The 16,923-nt window shown below is 41.0% G+C and overlaps 1 protein-coding gene across 1 annotated transcript in view; it reads left to right on the top strand.

The window, feature by feature from the left end:
• The first annotated feature begins 8,043 nt into the window (after positions 1-8,043).
• hk2.L (hexokinase 2 L homeolog) overlaps positions 8,044-16,923 on the top strand; it is a 34,433-nt gene continuing 25,553 nt past the window's right edge. Inside the window, exons 1-3 of the mRNA NM_001097134.1 lie at positions 8,044-8,212; positions 9,677-9,769; positions 16,195-16,357. Of these exons, the coding sequence (NP_001090603.1) occupies positions 9,713-9,769; positions 16,195-16,357 (220 nt within the window). The 5' untranslated portion in view covers positions 8,044-8,212; positions 9,677-9,712. The remainder of the gene's footprint in view (positions 8,213-9,676; positions 9,770-16,194; positions 16,358-16,923) is intronic.

Raw genomic sequence — 16,923 nt, forward strand, 5'->3', positions numbered from 1 at the left:
CGACATCCAGGTAGAGATAGCGGACAGGCAGGAGGAGACGCGAGTTAGGAGTTCTGGGTTGAGATCAGGAGATGAGAGATAGATTTGAGTATCGTCAGCATAGAGGTGGTAGTGGAAACCATACGAATTTATTAATTTGCCAAGGGAGGAAGTATAGAGGGAGAATAGTAATGGTCCCAGGACAGAGCCTTGAGGAACTCCAACAGAAAGAGGTAGGGGAGAAGATGATACTCCATTGTAGGAGACACTGAAGGAACGATTGGTGATGTAAGAAGAGAACCAGGACAGGGCTGTGTCACGAAGGCCAAGCGACTGGAGGGACTGGAGGAGGAGAGGGTGATCTACAGTGTCAAATGCGGCTGAGAGGTCAAGCAGTATTAGTAGTGAGAAATGATTGTTGGCTTTAGCGGTTAAAAGGTCATTAGTTAGTCGAGTCAGGGCAGTTTCTGTGGAGTGTTGTGGCTTAAAACCAGATTGTAGGGGGTCCAGCAGGTTATTGTCAGAGAGGAATGAGGTAAGTCGGTTGTAGACTAGGCGCTCAAGTAGTTTAGAGATGAAAGGTAGCAGAGAGATAGGTCGGAGGTTGTCAAGATTGGAGGGATCAAGAGAGGGTTTTTTCAGAATGGGGGTGACAAGAGCATGTTTTAGTTGAGAAGGAAACAGTCCAGTTGAGAGCGAAAGATTAAATAGGTGAGTTAAGGCTTTGATTAGACAAGGATTGGTATTGCGGAGAAGTTTCGAGGGAATTGGATCAAGCGGGCAGGTGGTAAGGTGAGAAGAGGCCAGAAGCTTTGAGACTTCCTCATCAGTGACAGGGGTGAAGGAGCACAGGAGAGACTGGGCAGTGTGCAGGGAGGGTGGTGGAAGTCTAGGGGGGTTGAGTAGTGTAATGTCCCTTCTGATAGTGTCAATTTTGTTTTTGAAGTGCTCAGCAATATCTTGAGCAGAGACAGATGTGCATGGAGGGGGTGGAGAAGGGGAAAGGAGAGTGTTAAAGGTGGAGAAAAGTTGTGCTGGTTTTTTAGAAAGGGAGTTAATGAGTGAAGTAAAGTATGTTTGTTTGGCTTGGAAGAGGCTGGTGTTAAAGGAGCGCAGGGCGGATTTGTAGCTCCAAAAGTCTGATTCTGAACGGGATTTGCGCCAGCGACGCTCAAGTGCACGTGAGTGTCTTTGGAGCGCTTTTGTATGAGCAGTATGCCAAGGTTGAAGTGGTTTGGGTCGAGAACGTTTAGTTTTTATAGGAGCAAGCTCATTTAGGGCAGTGGTGAGAGTACTATAGTAGACAGAGGTAGCCTCATTAGGACATGAGATGGCTGAGATATTAGAGTGAAGAGAGTCAAAGGAAGAAGAGAGATGCGACACGTCTACAGCTTGCAAGTCACGGTAAGTACGTGTTTGGGGAATAGCAGGGGGTGAGGAGGGAGTTAGTGAGAGTTGAAATGTGAGCATATTGTGATCAGAGAGGGGAAATGGGGAGTTAGTAAAATTGGAGGTTGAACAGAGTCTGGTAAATATGAGATCCAGAGCATTACCATTGGAGTGAGAGGGGGAGTCTGAGCACAAAGATAAGCCTAGGGAGGAGGTTAGTGAAAGAAGTTTAGAGACAGAAGAGTTGTTAATGTTGTTAACGGGTATATTAAAGTCACCTAATATGATGGATGGGATGTTAGATGAAAGAAAGTAAGGAAGCCAGGCTGCAAAGTTGTCCAGAAATTGTGCAGTTGGTCCTGGTGGTCGATATATAACAGCAATGCAGAGTGAAACAGGAGAAAAGAGCCTAATGCAGTGAGCCTCAAATGAGGAGAATGATAAAGAGGGAACAGGTGGAAGAACTTTAAAAGTACAGCGGGGAGAGAGAAGCAAACCTACCCCACCTCCAGGTCTGTTACCAGGTCTAGGAGTATGAGTAAGGTGTAGACCCCCATAGGACAGGGCAGCAGGTGAGGCAGTGTCAGTAGGAGAGAGCCAGGTTTCAGTAAGCGCAAGTAGGTTAAAGGAATTTGCAATGAAATGGTCGTGTTAGCAACCAGATTGAAATAACTTAAAAATCATAAATAGTAAAATGAAAAGCAATTGCATGTTGTTTCAGAATATAAATCTCTCTCTCTATATCATGCTAAAAGTTTATTTAAAGGTGGACAACCCCTTTAAGGGTGAAGGAAAGGCTAACGCCACTAAGACCTCCAAATGTATCTCCTCTCCACCAAAGTAAATCTTTGGATTGATTCAGCATTCATGCACGCCAATTAAAATCCAAACTGTCTGCAATTCTATTTGCATCCAGCAACCATTGTGTTAATGCATCTGTAAACTTTTGCTTTAGATCCTGTGACAGATTCACATCATATTTGTTTAATTTGATCTGGTAACTGCCTAAATGATATGGTTTCAGCTTCATTCCAAAAAAAACCTACATGGGTGGAATGCATTTTCAGTGGCCACTAAACCTTCATTTATGCCTTCCCTTTGTATTTGATTAATGACTGTATAATAGAAGACATGGCTGTATACTGTAATTATATTACTTTTGTTACCGGCCTAGCTTCTATGCCTTTGCTTTCATATTCTGTGCGGCACTGCAGCCCCACTGTTCTGCCGTATTACAATTATTATGACCTAGTTCTCCTGTGGCTTGTTATAGCTTTCTTCCCGATAGTCTTGATTTAGTCCCAAATTACAGACCAATAAGCAAGAAGGTTTCAGCAAATCAGAGGTGTATCTTTGGCATGGATTAAATGTTCTGAACATTATTTTAGCCCAGCGACAAATCTCCTCTTCTTCGGACGACTAATCTCCCCAAACTGCGTTCCCACCGGCTAGAATGTAAATCGATGGCAGGATGGCAATCGGAACGCTTTGTTTTCTGAAGTCGCCTGAAGTTTCCTTGTGAGTCTCCCTGAATCTTAGTGTGTGTCACTGCCCGCAGGGTCAGCCAACACAGGGCGTTTTGGGGAGATTTGGTCGCCTGGTGACTAATCGTCTCGTTTTTGCGGCGACCAATCTCCCCAAACGCCTTCCCTGACTCTGCGCCGGCTAAAATGAAAAAAACACCAGCGCTAATCACACGTGGCGATTCGTTTTCCGAAGTCACCCAAAGTTTCCTCGTAACTTCGGACGACTTCGGAAAACAAACTGCAGCGTGTGATTAGCGCCGGCGGTTTTTCATTTTAAGCTGGCGCAGAGTCAGGGACGGCTTTTAGGGAGATCTCCCCAAAACGCTCAGCGTGGACTTACCCTAAATGTTGGGGACTGACTATAATAAGTGAGTTCCTTGTATACTGTAATGTAAGGATACGGAGCAGTAAAAAAAAAAACACAAAAAAAACACTAGAAATCTTATTATGTGAAGTATGTAAGCAGTAAGTCTAATTTCTAGCAAATTTCCCCGTGGTCTTCTCTGTTAAACTGTTTATAATCAGCAGATCTCGGTGTGTAGTGTGCTCCGGCGCAATGATAAATGAGTAACTTGCCTATGGAAATGTGAAAAGAGCTAATAATCCCCTCTCACCTTCTGGCAAGGAAATGCTCCTTTCCTTTCTGTTTGTGCAACCATTAGATACTTGTTCCGATTGCTTGCCTTATTACTGTTACATTTTATGCACTAAAATTCATTACGTTTTCCATATATAAAACTGTATAATAATAAAACCATACCTGCAGTGATTTCTGCATTACAATGAGAAGCTTTTAGTGGGTTGTAAGTCTTGGCGATCGACCTCTAAAGCTATTGCAATGGCACACTAAGTGATTTGGGGAATTACAGGGGTGGTTCACCTTTAAGTTAACTTTTAGTATGTTATATAGTGGCCAATTCTAAGAAACATTTCAATGGGTCTTCATTATTTTTTTTATTATAGTTTTTAGTTTATTTGCCTTCTTCTTCTTATGACTCTTTTTAGTTTTTAAATAGGGGTCACTGACCCCATCTAAAAACAAATGCTCTGTAAGGGCAGAGACACACGGTTAGATTCGGGGAGATTAGTCGCTCGGCAACAAATCTCCTCTTCTTCGGGGCGACTAATCTCCCCGAACTGCCTTCCCACCGGCTAAAATGAAAGTCGCAATTGGGATCGCACTTGGAGTGCTTTGTTTTCCGAAAGTTTCCTCGTAAGGCAGCTTCAGAAAACTAAGCACTCCGAGTGCCATCCTGCCGGCAATTTTCATTCTAGCCAGCGGAAGGCAGTTTGGGGAGATTAGTCGCCCCAAGAAGAGGAGATTTGTCACCTGGCGACTAATCCCACCGAATCTGACTGTGTGTCTCTGCCCTTTCAGAGCATTTGTTTTTAGATGGGGTCAGTGACCCCTATTTGAAAGCTGAAAAGAGTCTCTGCCCAAAGGCTACACATTGTTATGTGTTCCACTGTTATTGTTACTTTTTATTAATCATCTTTCTAGTCAGGCCTTCTCCTATTCAGTCCAGACCAGCTCCATGGGTGGGCAAGAAATTGCTGACAATGACTCCATATTGACGTACCTGGTATTGTGAGAGCACTTGCATGTCAGGTGACTGTGGCTTGGAAATAAAAGATGGCTGCTGCTTTTCTGAGTGACAGTTGCCCACCATACCAGTGCACCCATGCAAGGGAGCAAATTTTGGACCACTCTTGGAGTTATTGCCTGGCATAATGTTGTGTACCATTGCTGTCTGGTGAGGGGGCAATACATATGACACAGCTATCAAATATATTGAGTAAAAACAGAAGACATTCATGTCAATATGTTTCTTCTACTAAACAGACAAACATTCATAACCATTTAACTTACTATAGAACAATGTGACAAAAGAGAAGCTTGCACAGGCCTACTAACCTATAGCTACCAATCAGATGTTTGCTTTCATTGTGCCAAAAGCATTACATTAGTAAATGTGAGCTGCTAAAAGCCTCCTTCTTTTATTCATTTAGGCTATGGGTATTCTGGGTACCAGTAACATTATAAAATGTTGTAAATTACATGTACAAGGCTAAAGCAGGGTGCATATGCTTATATCCGTGCGCTCATTTGCTGACGGGGATCTATACAGCTGAAAATTCAGTAAAGTGCCGGCACTCCTGCTGCTGTTTCACGGCAGACACAGTGTGACTAACTTACCATGCTTGTGGTTTGCGGGGCAGGAATTGGACATATATGGGTATTTCAGTTCTTCCCCTTTATGGATTTATCTCAAGCATAGCTGCTGTAACCCACGTCCCAACAATTGCAAAGTGGAGAAGCAACACGTACAATTTGGTGCACTTGGTGCAATTGTCCTTTATATAATATAAGACACACAGTTTGCCCAAGTGTAGTAACCCATAGCAACCAACTTGTCCAGTCTTCTTACTTGTCTTATCAATACTAATTCAAGTCTTCTAAATTAGCCTACTGCTGGATTATTTTATTATTCCTATTATTTATATATATCCATCTATCTCTCTATAGTATCTATTATCTATCTATCTATCTATCTATCTATCTATCTATCTATCTGTCTGTCTGTCTGTCTGTCTGTCTGTCTGTCTGTCTGTCTGTCTGTCTGTCTGTCTCTGTCTATCTGTCTATCTGTCTATCATCTCTCTCTCTCTCTTTATCTATAATTCTATTAAAAATGAATTCAAATTTAGTTTTTTTTTGCATTTTTCATACACAGATATTACATATATACCAACATTTGGAAAATGGAAAGAGGGACAAAAAGTTCTGCTGCTGTGAAATGTTTGAACACATGTCCATTTGACAGGTTAAGGAATATTTGAACACATCTCTGGGAGTTTTATGGCCATGTTTTATGTGTTATTACAGTTTTGCTAATGAAGGTGAAATTGCCCGTTAAGCTGTAAGTTTCCGTTCCCCAAAGAGATCTGCTTAGCTTATTAGTTACAAATGTATTCAACGCAGGTGCCGAGTATTCTGGCCTCTCTGCCAAAAGCCTCATATTTATGAGGCATCAGTGCAGGAGATCAAACAGAAACTCGGACATTACAGTAAGAAACCGGGACTGCAGGCTTAGCTGTCAAAATCGTGACAGTTGGAAGATCTGCATATGGTATCTCTAGGATACCCGGAGGCACCTAAAGGGTTCTGAAGCCACTCAGGGGTTGATTCTCTGTGTATGGGCTGATTCTTGGCCTGTGTTTTTCCACAGGCCAAGAGACCACCACATCCGACATTAGCGTTAATGCAATGCTGTGCGTCCCTGTGCAGAAGAACCAGCCATAATGTAAAATACTTAAAATGTTAATGTGGAAAACTGTTTACACTCCATAATAGATGCCTGTTAAACAATTTGCTCTCAACTGGTAAAATAACTCAAATCAAGCCCGTGTGGGGCCAATTAGTACAGAAGTGATCAGCCTGACACAGTGAATGGGTTCATATTCTATCTCAGTGAATGAACAAGGCTTTGATGTGCTTCAGTGGTCCCAGCCTTAAACTTCCCATCCATCTGGCCCGTGGAGTCCCTATAGTGGCATCTGCGCAATGGATGCTCTGGGATTTTTCACAATTTTCCTTCTAAATTGAACACATACTGGCACCAGACTTGGTATGAACATGCTGGGGCTGACCACAAGCAAAGTGCATGTTGCAAGGCTGTAATGATTGTACTTAAATTAAAATGGGTGCAGGGGATACTGATGAGTTGTATGCAGAGCAGGTAAAGTGACATTCATGTAATATAGACAGTAGCAGTGCTAATCACACCATATGGTAATGAACTCTAAATAAAGTGCGCACCATCAGTGGCCCAGATTTATCTGACAGTTTGTAAGCAGGATAAGCAGGGCAACTTTATGCAGGGGATTAATGACACTAATTTGACTTTCACTTTCTTTAATCTGTTTTTCTGTGTCTCCATACGTTTTTCTATTTAGCACAAAGGGCCCTGTATATAGATGTTCATAACAGCCAAGTCACTTTTTTAAAGTGTTTTTTAAGAAAACCTCTCAGCTGTTGGTGAGCACAGGGAGTAAAAACATGTTGGGCAATGCTGTTACCATCATGCCCTACTGTGGCCATCTTGTTCTGCTATAATTCTGCCCCCTGTTATTTGTACCTATATAAACACCACTACTAGTAGGGTCCAGGGGAGTTTCATTTATCTGCATTCTGCTAGAGACAGCTCTGATAGTTGTAAGGTGCCCTATGGGCTGTAGCAGAAGGAGAGTGGAGTGTTGGGTTACCCAGCAGGAGGGTGCTCTGTCGGTATTTCTAACTGTAGTTTAGAGGGGTTGTTCCTTACTCCTACAGTTTCACCTAGGGTTGCCACCTGTTTGGTTTTTCTATGGCCTGTTTGGGTCTCAACTTTCTGTTCGGTTTTCAGCCTTGTGAAACCCCAACAATAAACAGTCCGATATATGAAAACCAATGAAATACCAACATACTCACCTTGACACGCCTTAGTTATTATCAAGTGCAGTTCATTTCTTGTTATTACAGAAACGGAAATAAGGAATCAATCGAAAATAAGAAACGGTTTTTCTAAATGAGCACTGCTGTATTTCAAAGCTTTCTGGATAACTGATTTCTGTATAACAGATCCCCATACCTGATTGGTCTTACTCATCGCGCAGGATAGACAGGGGTAGGATTTGCAGCAGTGTGGGGTTTCAGCTGGACGTCTCAGTTTGTCAAAGGGCTCTCCATTCAAAACTTTCTGTCCCATATAAAACATTGCGAAAACTGGACAGAAATCCAGCCAGTTGCATATGAGTGATGTAATAACCCTGACCTGGCATCATAACTCTCTGATGTCATCATGCCCAGCTAAACATCACTGCCCCGCCCCCTTTGTTGGCAACCCTAGTTTCACCAGCAGCAAATAAGTAAGGATTTACTCCACATTACTAACAAAATCCAATTGTTACTGCCAAGTCTAAAGGCGCCACTTGCAAAGACACCCGGTTGTGCAATTTGGTACCAGCAGGAGGGAAGGAGGAGTCGGGGGGCTGTGCGGATGCTGGAGGGTGGGTGGGGGTTCTCGGATAAATGTAAGGGAGGGAGGAGACCAAATCAGTAACAGGTCAGTAACTTATTGTGCGGGACTGTACCTGTAACAAGGGCACGATACACGTGGGCAATTTAGCGCTCTTCTCCCTGTAGCGCACCTGAGCCCCTCCCTCCGCACTAACACTGCCCCAGGAGCAACACGTAGTTGCACAGATCGCTGAGACTCACTGCTGAGCGCTAGGAAATCGCCTGGACACTGGGGGAGTAACTGGAGCAGCAGCAGCAGGTATTGATAGTACATCGTACAGCACAGCAACATATGATACATGTACATTATACATAATAGATCAGCCTACAGACCGGTAGATTTGTCGCAGCCAGCGTGCACTGTAGGGGCCCTCCAGAGACATTTGACGACCTCACCAGATTTACCATATTATTTGCAAGTTTGCCCTAATCATTTATGTACAACCTGCAGCTCTGTAGAAAAATTGTAGTACAATTCACTGGGATGCTGGGAGTTGTAGTGCAACAAGACCTGGCCAGCTGCAGGTTGCTCTTATACAGTGGAAGATGGAGGTGGTATATGTACTTCAAGTGAATAGGTATATTATTGTAGAAACTTATATGGATTTTCTCAAGATTTTGCCCTCTTTATTAAAAGTGAATAATGGCCTGTACTTTGCAAACTGACCATATGCTATCAAGTGATGGAAGTTGAAGTTACAGAGCCAACAGGACATTCATTTTAACCCCCCCCCAAACTTTGGTAACTTTAGAATTTTAATAAGTGTACTAAATATGTTCATCAGTCTGTGCCCCACTGCCTCCCCCCTATGCTTTCTGCAGAGTCTACTTCTTGAGAACACCCAAATCATAGTCCTTGCTCATTGCTGTTCTTTGGTGTTACAGGATGTTATACAGTCATACTGTGCCTCATTTCAAGGAAACCCACTAGTTACAGAGAATTAACCCTGCTAGTGACAGAGTGTTAACCCTGCTAATGACAGAGCGTTAACTCTGCTAGTGTCAGAGCATTAACCCTACTAGTGTCAGAGCATTAACCCTGCTAGCGACAGCGCATTAACCCTGCTAGTGACAGAGTGTTAACCCTGCTAATGACAGAGTGTTAACCCTGCTAGTGCCAGAGAATTAACCCTGCTAGTGATAGCGCATTAACCCTGCTTGTGACAGAGTATTAACCCTGCTAGTGACAGAGTATTAACCCTGCTAGTGACAGAGTATAAAACCTGCTAGTGACAGAACATTAACCCTGCTAGTGACAGCATTACCCCTGCTAGTGACAAAGTGTTAAACCTGCTAGTGACAGATCGTTAACCCTGCTAGTGACAGAGCAATAACCTTGCTAGTGTCAGAGCATTAACCCTGCTAGTGACAAAGTGTTAACCCTGCTAGTGACAGCATTAACCCGCTAGTGTCAGAGCATTAACCCTGCATCCACTTGTAGCTACTATTATATTATTATTATATATTATATAAAAAAATGATGCCTGACACTTGTAGATTAGGATATTACCCATAACATGTGATGTAACAAATATTTGGATCTGTTTCACCTAAGGTGGGAGGAGGAATGAGGGACTGTCCCTGGCGTGGATTTCCCCTTTTGTTCTAAATAACTGTAACTGAAACTTCCATATCAATGGCTCTGCTAGCTGTGTGTTATCTGCCTCATTATCCAGTTGGGCTGCACTTATTTCTATTTTTCATTCCGGTTTTTCTTGCTTAGCTTGTGTGATCTGCACTGGCAGAGACATCTATGGAGATGGTGAGCCCCAAGGGAGATCAGACTCACAATGATCAGCAAGCCAGACATGAGCAGGTGAGTACAGGGACATTGGGTGCTAGGGTTTTCTTAGAGAATGAAGAACAGCTTACTAATAATGTATAGAGTTTTATATACCTCTGTTAAGTGCTGGTAATATAATATACAATATTAACAAATACCATGTCTGAGGATTTGTTACTTTTTGCCTTACTAAACTTTCCTGTCTCAATCACTCATATATACAATATGGAGGCTAATGTAACAACAGTGGTAGAAGTGGGAAACAGTGACAGGCTCAGAGAGATTGACCCGCACCCTCCATTATTTGTCCCTTCACAACCCAGGCCCAACCTGGCCCACACTTGATATAACTTGCACTTGACTTGTCTCTTCGTTAATGCCAGAGTGAGTGTAGTATTAAGGTGACGTTGCATGAGGGTAGCATTGGATTGGGATTCAAAATATGCCCTGGCCCAAGCAGCCGCCACAGTCCCAATAAAAAGTGAGTGTCTATGGCATCTTAAAGCAGCCCAAATACAATTTTTCTTTCTGGGTGCATTCACTCCCAAGCTGCCTCCAAGTCAGCCAAATTCCTTATCTTGAATAACAGGATATGAAGCACACCATCCTCAGGCATGGCCTTTAAAACATTTTATTTCCATCTTGGATCTTGCTAGACCATGTTTCGAGTGCCAGAGACATTGCACATGCTCAGTAGGTCCCAGGTTGTTAAAACCAAGCTCATCATAACATAAGCAGAAGGTGAGGTTTCATCTGCCATAGATTTGAGGCTACAGAACTGATTATTAATCAATTCAGATGCAAATTGCTGTGGTTTATATGCCATGCACATTCACCTTAATTTACTTCCTATTCTTAGTACTTAACAACACACTCATGGCTCACTATACTAAAACAGAGTATGAATGATGATATTACTTGCTGCTAAGACATGTTGCCAGTAGCACATAGTTCTGATTGTTACACAGGTTCTGTGAAGAACCAGGTAGAGTTATTCACAGTCAGTTGTCTTTCTCCATGACTAAGTGCCAATTAGGCACAAAAAAATAATGTACGGCTACATTGAGATGTTTTTCTACATTACACATTAGGATAATGTCACGCCATAGTGCTCATTCATTAAGTGCAACTGTACTTGAGTTCTTGCAACTTTTGCTGCAGTCATTGTGTGAATTGCCGCCATTTTTTAAAGACACATGTTAGATTTCCTAGAGAATAGGCCTCTTGTGGTTTTTGGGTGTGCTCCTGTCCAGTAACCCCAATGAGTATGGTAGTTTTAATTCATATAATTACATATATGTAAATAACCCATATACTGCTTTATTGATTTTAAGATATAATATGAAGTAAAAGTAAATATTGTTTATACAACAGCCTTTCCATCATATCCGACTTTTACAAGGATGAAGTCATGTAAAATATTCTGTTCTGCTTTTCACTTCTGCATTTCAAAATAATATATGTCACTAACGGGAAATTTACAAAGCTATATTGGCAACATAGCCAAACCACAGAGCGAGGAATTGGTTGGAAGGGTGTATAAATTATTCTACTCATCTTTCCAAAAACTGAGGGCCATTTACAGGGCAAGTGGTAGGACTTTTGAAAGGCAAAAAATGTTATTGTCACAATTAAATCCACAGCATTCGAGAGGTTACATTTTTCCTGTTTTGCCCTCCTCATTCATTATTTTATCATCTTATTTCATACATTGTTCTTGATTTTATCATTGGTATTTTTGTTGCTTACTCTACCCATCCATTTAGCAATTATACACGAACTGAATTGCCTTGAACCAGAACACATAGCACTTGTAATGCTTATGAAAAACACAACTGATGAAAAAACATATAAATGAGGTTAACAGGGTTGAGTTAACTTTTATTATGACGCAGAGAGTGATATTCTGAGGCAATTTATAATTGGTTTTTATTTTTTATTAAACATAAAGGAACATTCACTTTGTGTGTACACCTGAAACGGGTTGTTCACCTTTAAATTTACTTTTAGTAAGACATAAACAGTGATATTCTGAGTGAATTTGCCATTGGTTTTAATTTTTTATTATTTGTGGGTTTTTTGAGTTATTTAGTTTATTATTCAGCAGCTCTCCAGTCCACAATATGGTTGCTAGGGACTAGATTACACAAGCAACCAAGAACTGATTTGAACAAGAGAGTGGAATATTAATAGGAGAGGGACTGAATAGAAAGATGAGAAATATAAAAGCAGAAATACATTTGTGGCCTTACAGAGCATTTGTTTTCTAGATGGGGTCAGTGACCCCTTTTTTTGATAGTTTCAGAGTCAGAAGAAGAAGGCAAATAATTATAAAAACTGTAAACACAAATGATGAAGACCAATTGAAAAGTTGCTTAGAATTGTCCATTGTATAGTAGTAGTAAGTTAGGTTGAAAAAAGACACACGTCCATCAAGTTCAACCTTTTGACTTTTTTTTTAACCTGCCTAACATACTAAAAGTTAACTTAAAGGTGAACCACCCTTTTAACCAGAAAGTTGTGGCAATCAGAACGTATGCTTCCTGTCCTAGGTTGCTTCTCTGTGTGTGTGTAAACAGGATGTTGTAGAAATGGCTCTGTACTCATTATGACCCATGGAGACAACTGTTCTTTTTGAGGAACAGAACTGTAAGCAAAAATAACTAATTTAGTCATATGACTTGCTAGAAAACATGTGAGAGAAGCAGATGGGACAGAAAGATGTCGGAGAGAGAATGTTTGACTGAGAGACTGGAGAAGCAAGATTGCATACCTCTGAACAAACTGATGCAGGGAGAGTAGGGGTCAAAATGATGGACAGTGAACTAGATAGTAAGTGCTGGAGAGGAAGATAGTTTGATGCATAAATGATACAGGTATAATTCAGGGTGTCGGTATCACTTTACAGAGATACTGACACCAGAAATAAACCTTTTTTACATCTATCATAACATTGTCTTTGCATTTTATTTATAATTTTACCATGAAAGTTTTTGCACGATGCTTTTACATTATCCGCCCCCACGAGGGGGCTGCCATATTTGTGCAGTAAAGAAGATTTGTCGCTTGGCGACTTACCTCCCCTTGTGCTACCCCCCTAAAAGCTTTCCCATAGGCTGGTGGTAAGACCCATGTGTCGCTTCAGTCTCCCAAAATTGCTTTCAGTTGCCTCTTGTAGTGACACATGGGTTATATCACCAGCAATTCACATTATTGCCTGTGGGAAAGCGTTTACTGGAGATTACAGATTAGTCGCCGGCAGAAGCGGAGATTTATCATAGCGATTCATTTCCTGGTGTACCATTGCCCTGAAGGTCAGTTAGGTGAGATTTTGGGGTGAATACTTATCCGCTCTACAGTAGATATTGTTTGAACTATGACTATGAACGACTGATGCAGTAACATTTGCATTACATTAAATGCCTTTAACCATGTTATGAGCTAAGGTGTGGGCCCAGGCTAAACAGTTCTCAATAAAGGCTTGACCCAAAAAAGTGCTTTCAGGAGTATCTATGTAAGAAAACAGGCATTTTTCCCAGCTGTCTCCTAACTGAGCTTTAGCCTGGGCTTCCACAGCAAAGTCTTTGGGTCTCAATAGTGGGACCTGCCTCACAGTTTGGGAACCCAACATCATGTCCTTTCTGCTCCCTATTCCTAAGTTACAGGGTAGTAAGTAATGTGCTAACGAGCACAGTTACTGCATCTGCATATGGTCTTCAATTTTATTCTGCCTGTTCCCTGTCTGACAAGTAGGCAAACAGATCTGGCCTAGCCAAGCCTATGAATTCTGGTCAGAGGGGCTGCTGTAAAATGCCATAGACAGACACTATTATTTTGTTGGGCTGGTGGGGGGCTGTTTAGGCTTCTGTGTACCTGAAATTCCAGGGCCTATTTTGATTCCCAGACCAGACCTGGGCCTAGCTCTTTTACATGGTTTGGCAGTGATATGTTTTTTGGTGTCCCTCCTGGAAATGCCTCTAGCACACTCACCAGAGCCATCTATCATAGCGCAACAAACCTGGCTAAAAATGGCATACTTTTTTGTGAAGTAGTGTTCCATTCATACATCAGACTCTCTTTTCTAAACAATACTTTCTCCCAGATTGTCACCCATTTATAGAACTGATTTGTCTACTAATGCGCTGAGCCCAACAACATTCTAAATCTGATGATTTTTATTTGAAAGAGCAGGGAGTAGCTTTTAGGATGTTCTGTTTCTAGTATGAATGGAGGCAAGACTCTGGAAGATAATACGTTTTGCTTTATGGACTAAAGCAGGAAGATAAAGGTCAGCCTCATAAAGCTGTATTCAATGGAGTAAAATGGCAAGAGCCTGTTTGTCACTTTGTGAAGTCAAAAATATCTGGGTTAATTAGCATAAAGGAACTCAGATTCTTTGCTAAAAATATCATCTCACTGTATTCGCTTTTCCTCAGAAAACTGAACCAAAAACAATTTGGCCCAAGATAAATATATAAGAGATGCATAGGATATCTGTCTGATACCCTTAAAGGAGCAGCAACACCATAAAACATGAAAGTGTTTTAAAGTAATTAAATTATAATGTACTGTTGGCCAGTACAGGTAAAACTGCTACAGAAACATTACTATAGTTTATATAAACAAGCTGCTGTGCAGCCATTCAAAGCTGAAAAAGGAGAAAAGGCACAAGTTTGCGTAACAGATAACAAATACACACTGTGGAATACAATCGGATTCTACCAAACATTTCTGTTGTCTACTACGTAACCTGTGCCTTTTCTCAGTATTTCAGACTGTATGACTGCCCCATGGCTACACAGCAGCATATTTATGTAAATTATAGTAGTATTTCTGAAGCAAGCACACCAGTTTTACCAGTGCAGAGCAACAATACGGTACGTTTTATTTGAATTACTTTTTTAAGAGTTGGTTCACATTAAAATTAACTTTTAGTATGCTAATTCTAAGCAACTTTTTAAATGGTCTTCATTTTTTCTTTTTTATAGTTTTTTAATTATTTGCCTTCTTCTTCTGACTCTTTCCAGCTTTGAAATGGGGGTCACTGACCCCATCTAAAAAACAAATGTTCTGTAAGGCTACACAATTATTGTTATTGCTACTTTTTATTACTCATCTTTGTATTCAGGCCCTCTCCTATTTATATTCCAGTCTCTTATTTAAACGAATGCATGGTTGCTAGGGTAATTTGGACCCTAGTAACCAGATTGCTAAAACTGCAGTAGAGCTGCTGAAAAAAAAGCTAAATAACACAAAAACGACAAATGATAAAAAATGAAAACTATTTGCAGATCATCTCAGAATATCCATCTATACATCATACTAAGGGGCAGATGCATCAAGGGTCGAATATTGAGGGTTAATTAACCCTCGATATTCGACTGGGATTATCCTTCGACCAAAAAAACGTAGCCAAGCCTATGGGGACCTTCCCCATAGGCTAACATTGGGTTCGGTAGCTTTTAGGTGGCGAACTAGGGGGTCGAAGTTTTGTCTTAAAGAGACAGTACTTCGACTATCGAATGGTCGAATAGTCGACCGATTTTTAGTTGGAATCCTTCAATTCGAAGTCGTAGTCGAAGGTCGAAGTAGCCCTTTCGATGGTCGAAGTAGCCCAAAAACCACTTTGAAATTCGACGTTTTTTTTACTTCGAACCCTTCACTCGAAGTTAAAGGGATACTGTCATGGGAAAAATATTTTTTTTCAAAATGAATCAGTTAATAGTGCTACTCCAGCAGAATTCTGCACTGAAATCCATTTCTCAAAAGAGCAAACAGATATTTTTATATTCAATTTTGAAATCTGACATGGGGCTAGACATATTGTCAATTTCCCAGCTGCCCCAAGTCATGTGACTTGTGCTCTGATAAACTTCAATCACTCTTTACTGCTGTACTGCAAGTTGGAGTGATATCACCCCGCCCCTTTCCCCCCCCAGCAGCCAAACAAAAGAACAAAGGGAAGGTAACCAGAGAACAGCTCCCTAACACAAGATAACAGCTGCCTGGTAGATCTAAGAACAGCACTCAATAGTAAAAACCCATGTCCCACTGAGACACATTCAGTTACATTGAGAAGGAAAAACAGCAGCCTGCCAGAAAGCATTTCTTTCCTAAAGTGCAGGCACAAGTCACATGACTGGGGGCAGCTGGGAAATTGACAAAATGTCTACCCCATGTCAGATTTCAAAATTGAATATAAAAAAATCTGTTTGCTCTTTTGAGAAATGGATTTCAGTGCAGAATTCTGCTGGAGTAGCACTATTAACTGATGCATTTTGAAAAAAATGTGTTTTCCGATGATAGGATCCCTTTAATGAATTGGCCCCTAAAAGTTAACTCCAAGGTGAACACCCCCTTTTTATTTTTTTGGTGTTACTGTTTCTTTAATACACATAATAACTGATGTATTCAACCCTTATGCAACAGTGCATCATCTAATTTTCTTCTTTATGCAGATTGAATCATGCCTGCAGCCATTTCACCTCTCCCAAGCACAGCTCTTATCTGTGAGGGACTTGATGTTGGGCGACATGGAGAGGGGCCTAATGAAAACACCTCAAAAACCATCAACTCTAAAAATGTTGCCAACATATGTCCGATCTACCCCAGATGGTACTGGTAAGTTGTCTGTGAGGGAAACAAGTGTCAAAAGGGGGACAAATTTTACCTTTAGGTTTGGGCTGAATACTGTAGATATTATGTCCAATTGAAATGTGACAAATGCCAAATGCAGTTTGAAAATCTGTGGGTTTTGGTCCCTCGATAGGAGTAATTTTATTACTAATTGTAGTTGAAAATAATCCTCTTGACAACCAATTGCCATGTAATCTCTTCTGCTTGTTGACATGTCATTCCTATAAAACTATTTTGCTTAACAGCTTAACCATTACAGTGCTCAATCCAAGTAGAACTTTTTTTTTATTAAAATAAGGCTGCATTTTTGATTGTTTGAACATACAGCGCTCATATGCTGTTTGCAGATGTAAATGTCCCTCATGATCTGTCAAAGGGAAAATGGCCACCGGGTGACAGCTGCTTTTTGTTTTAGGAAAACAGTAATGGGATAAATGCAGCACAAATAATGCGGTTTGGGTGGGGGAGATGTACCCAATTAATATACATGGTAGGAAAGTGTAGGGTTTACATGTCCTTTAATATTTTGTCATAGGCAAAAACAAAACTAA

The sequence above is a fragment of the Xenopus laevis genome, chromosome 3L (assembly GCF_017654675.1).
Source record: "Xenopus laevis strain J_2021 chromosome 3L, Xenopus_laevis_v10.1, whole genome shotgun sequence".
Classification (NCBI taxonomy): Eukaryota; Metazoa; Chordata; class Amphibia; order Anura; family Pipidae; genus Xenopus; species Xenopus laevis.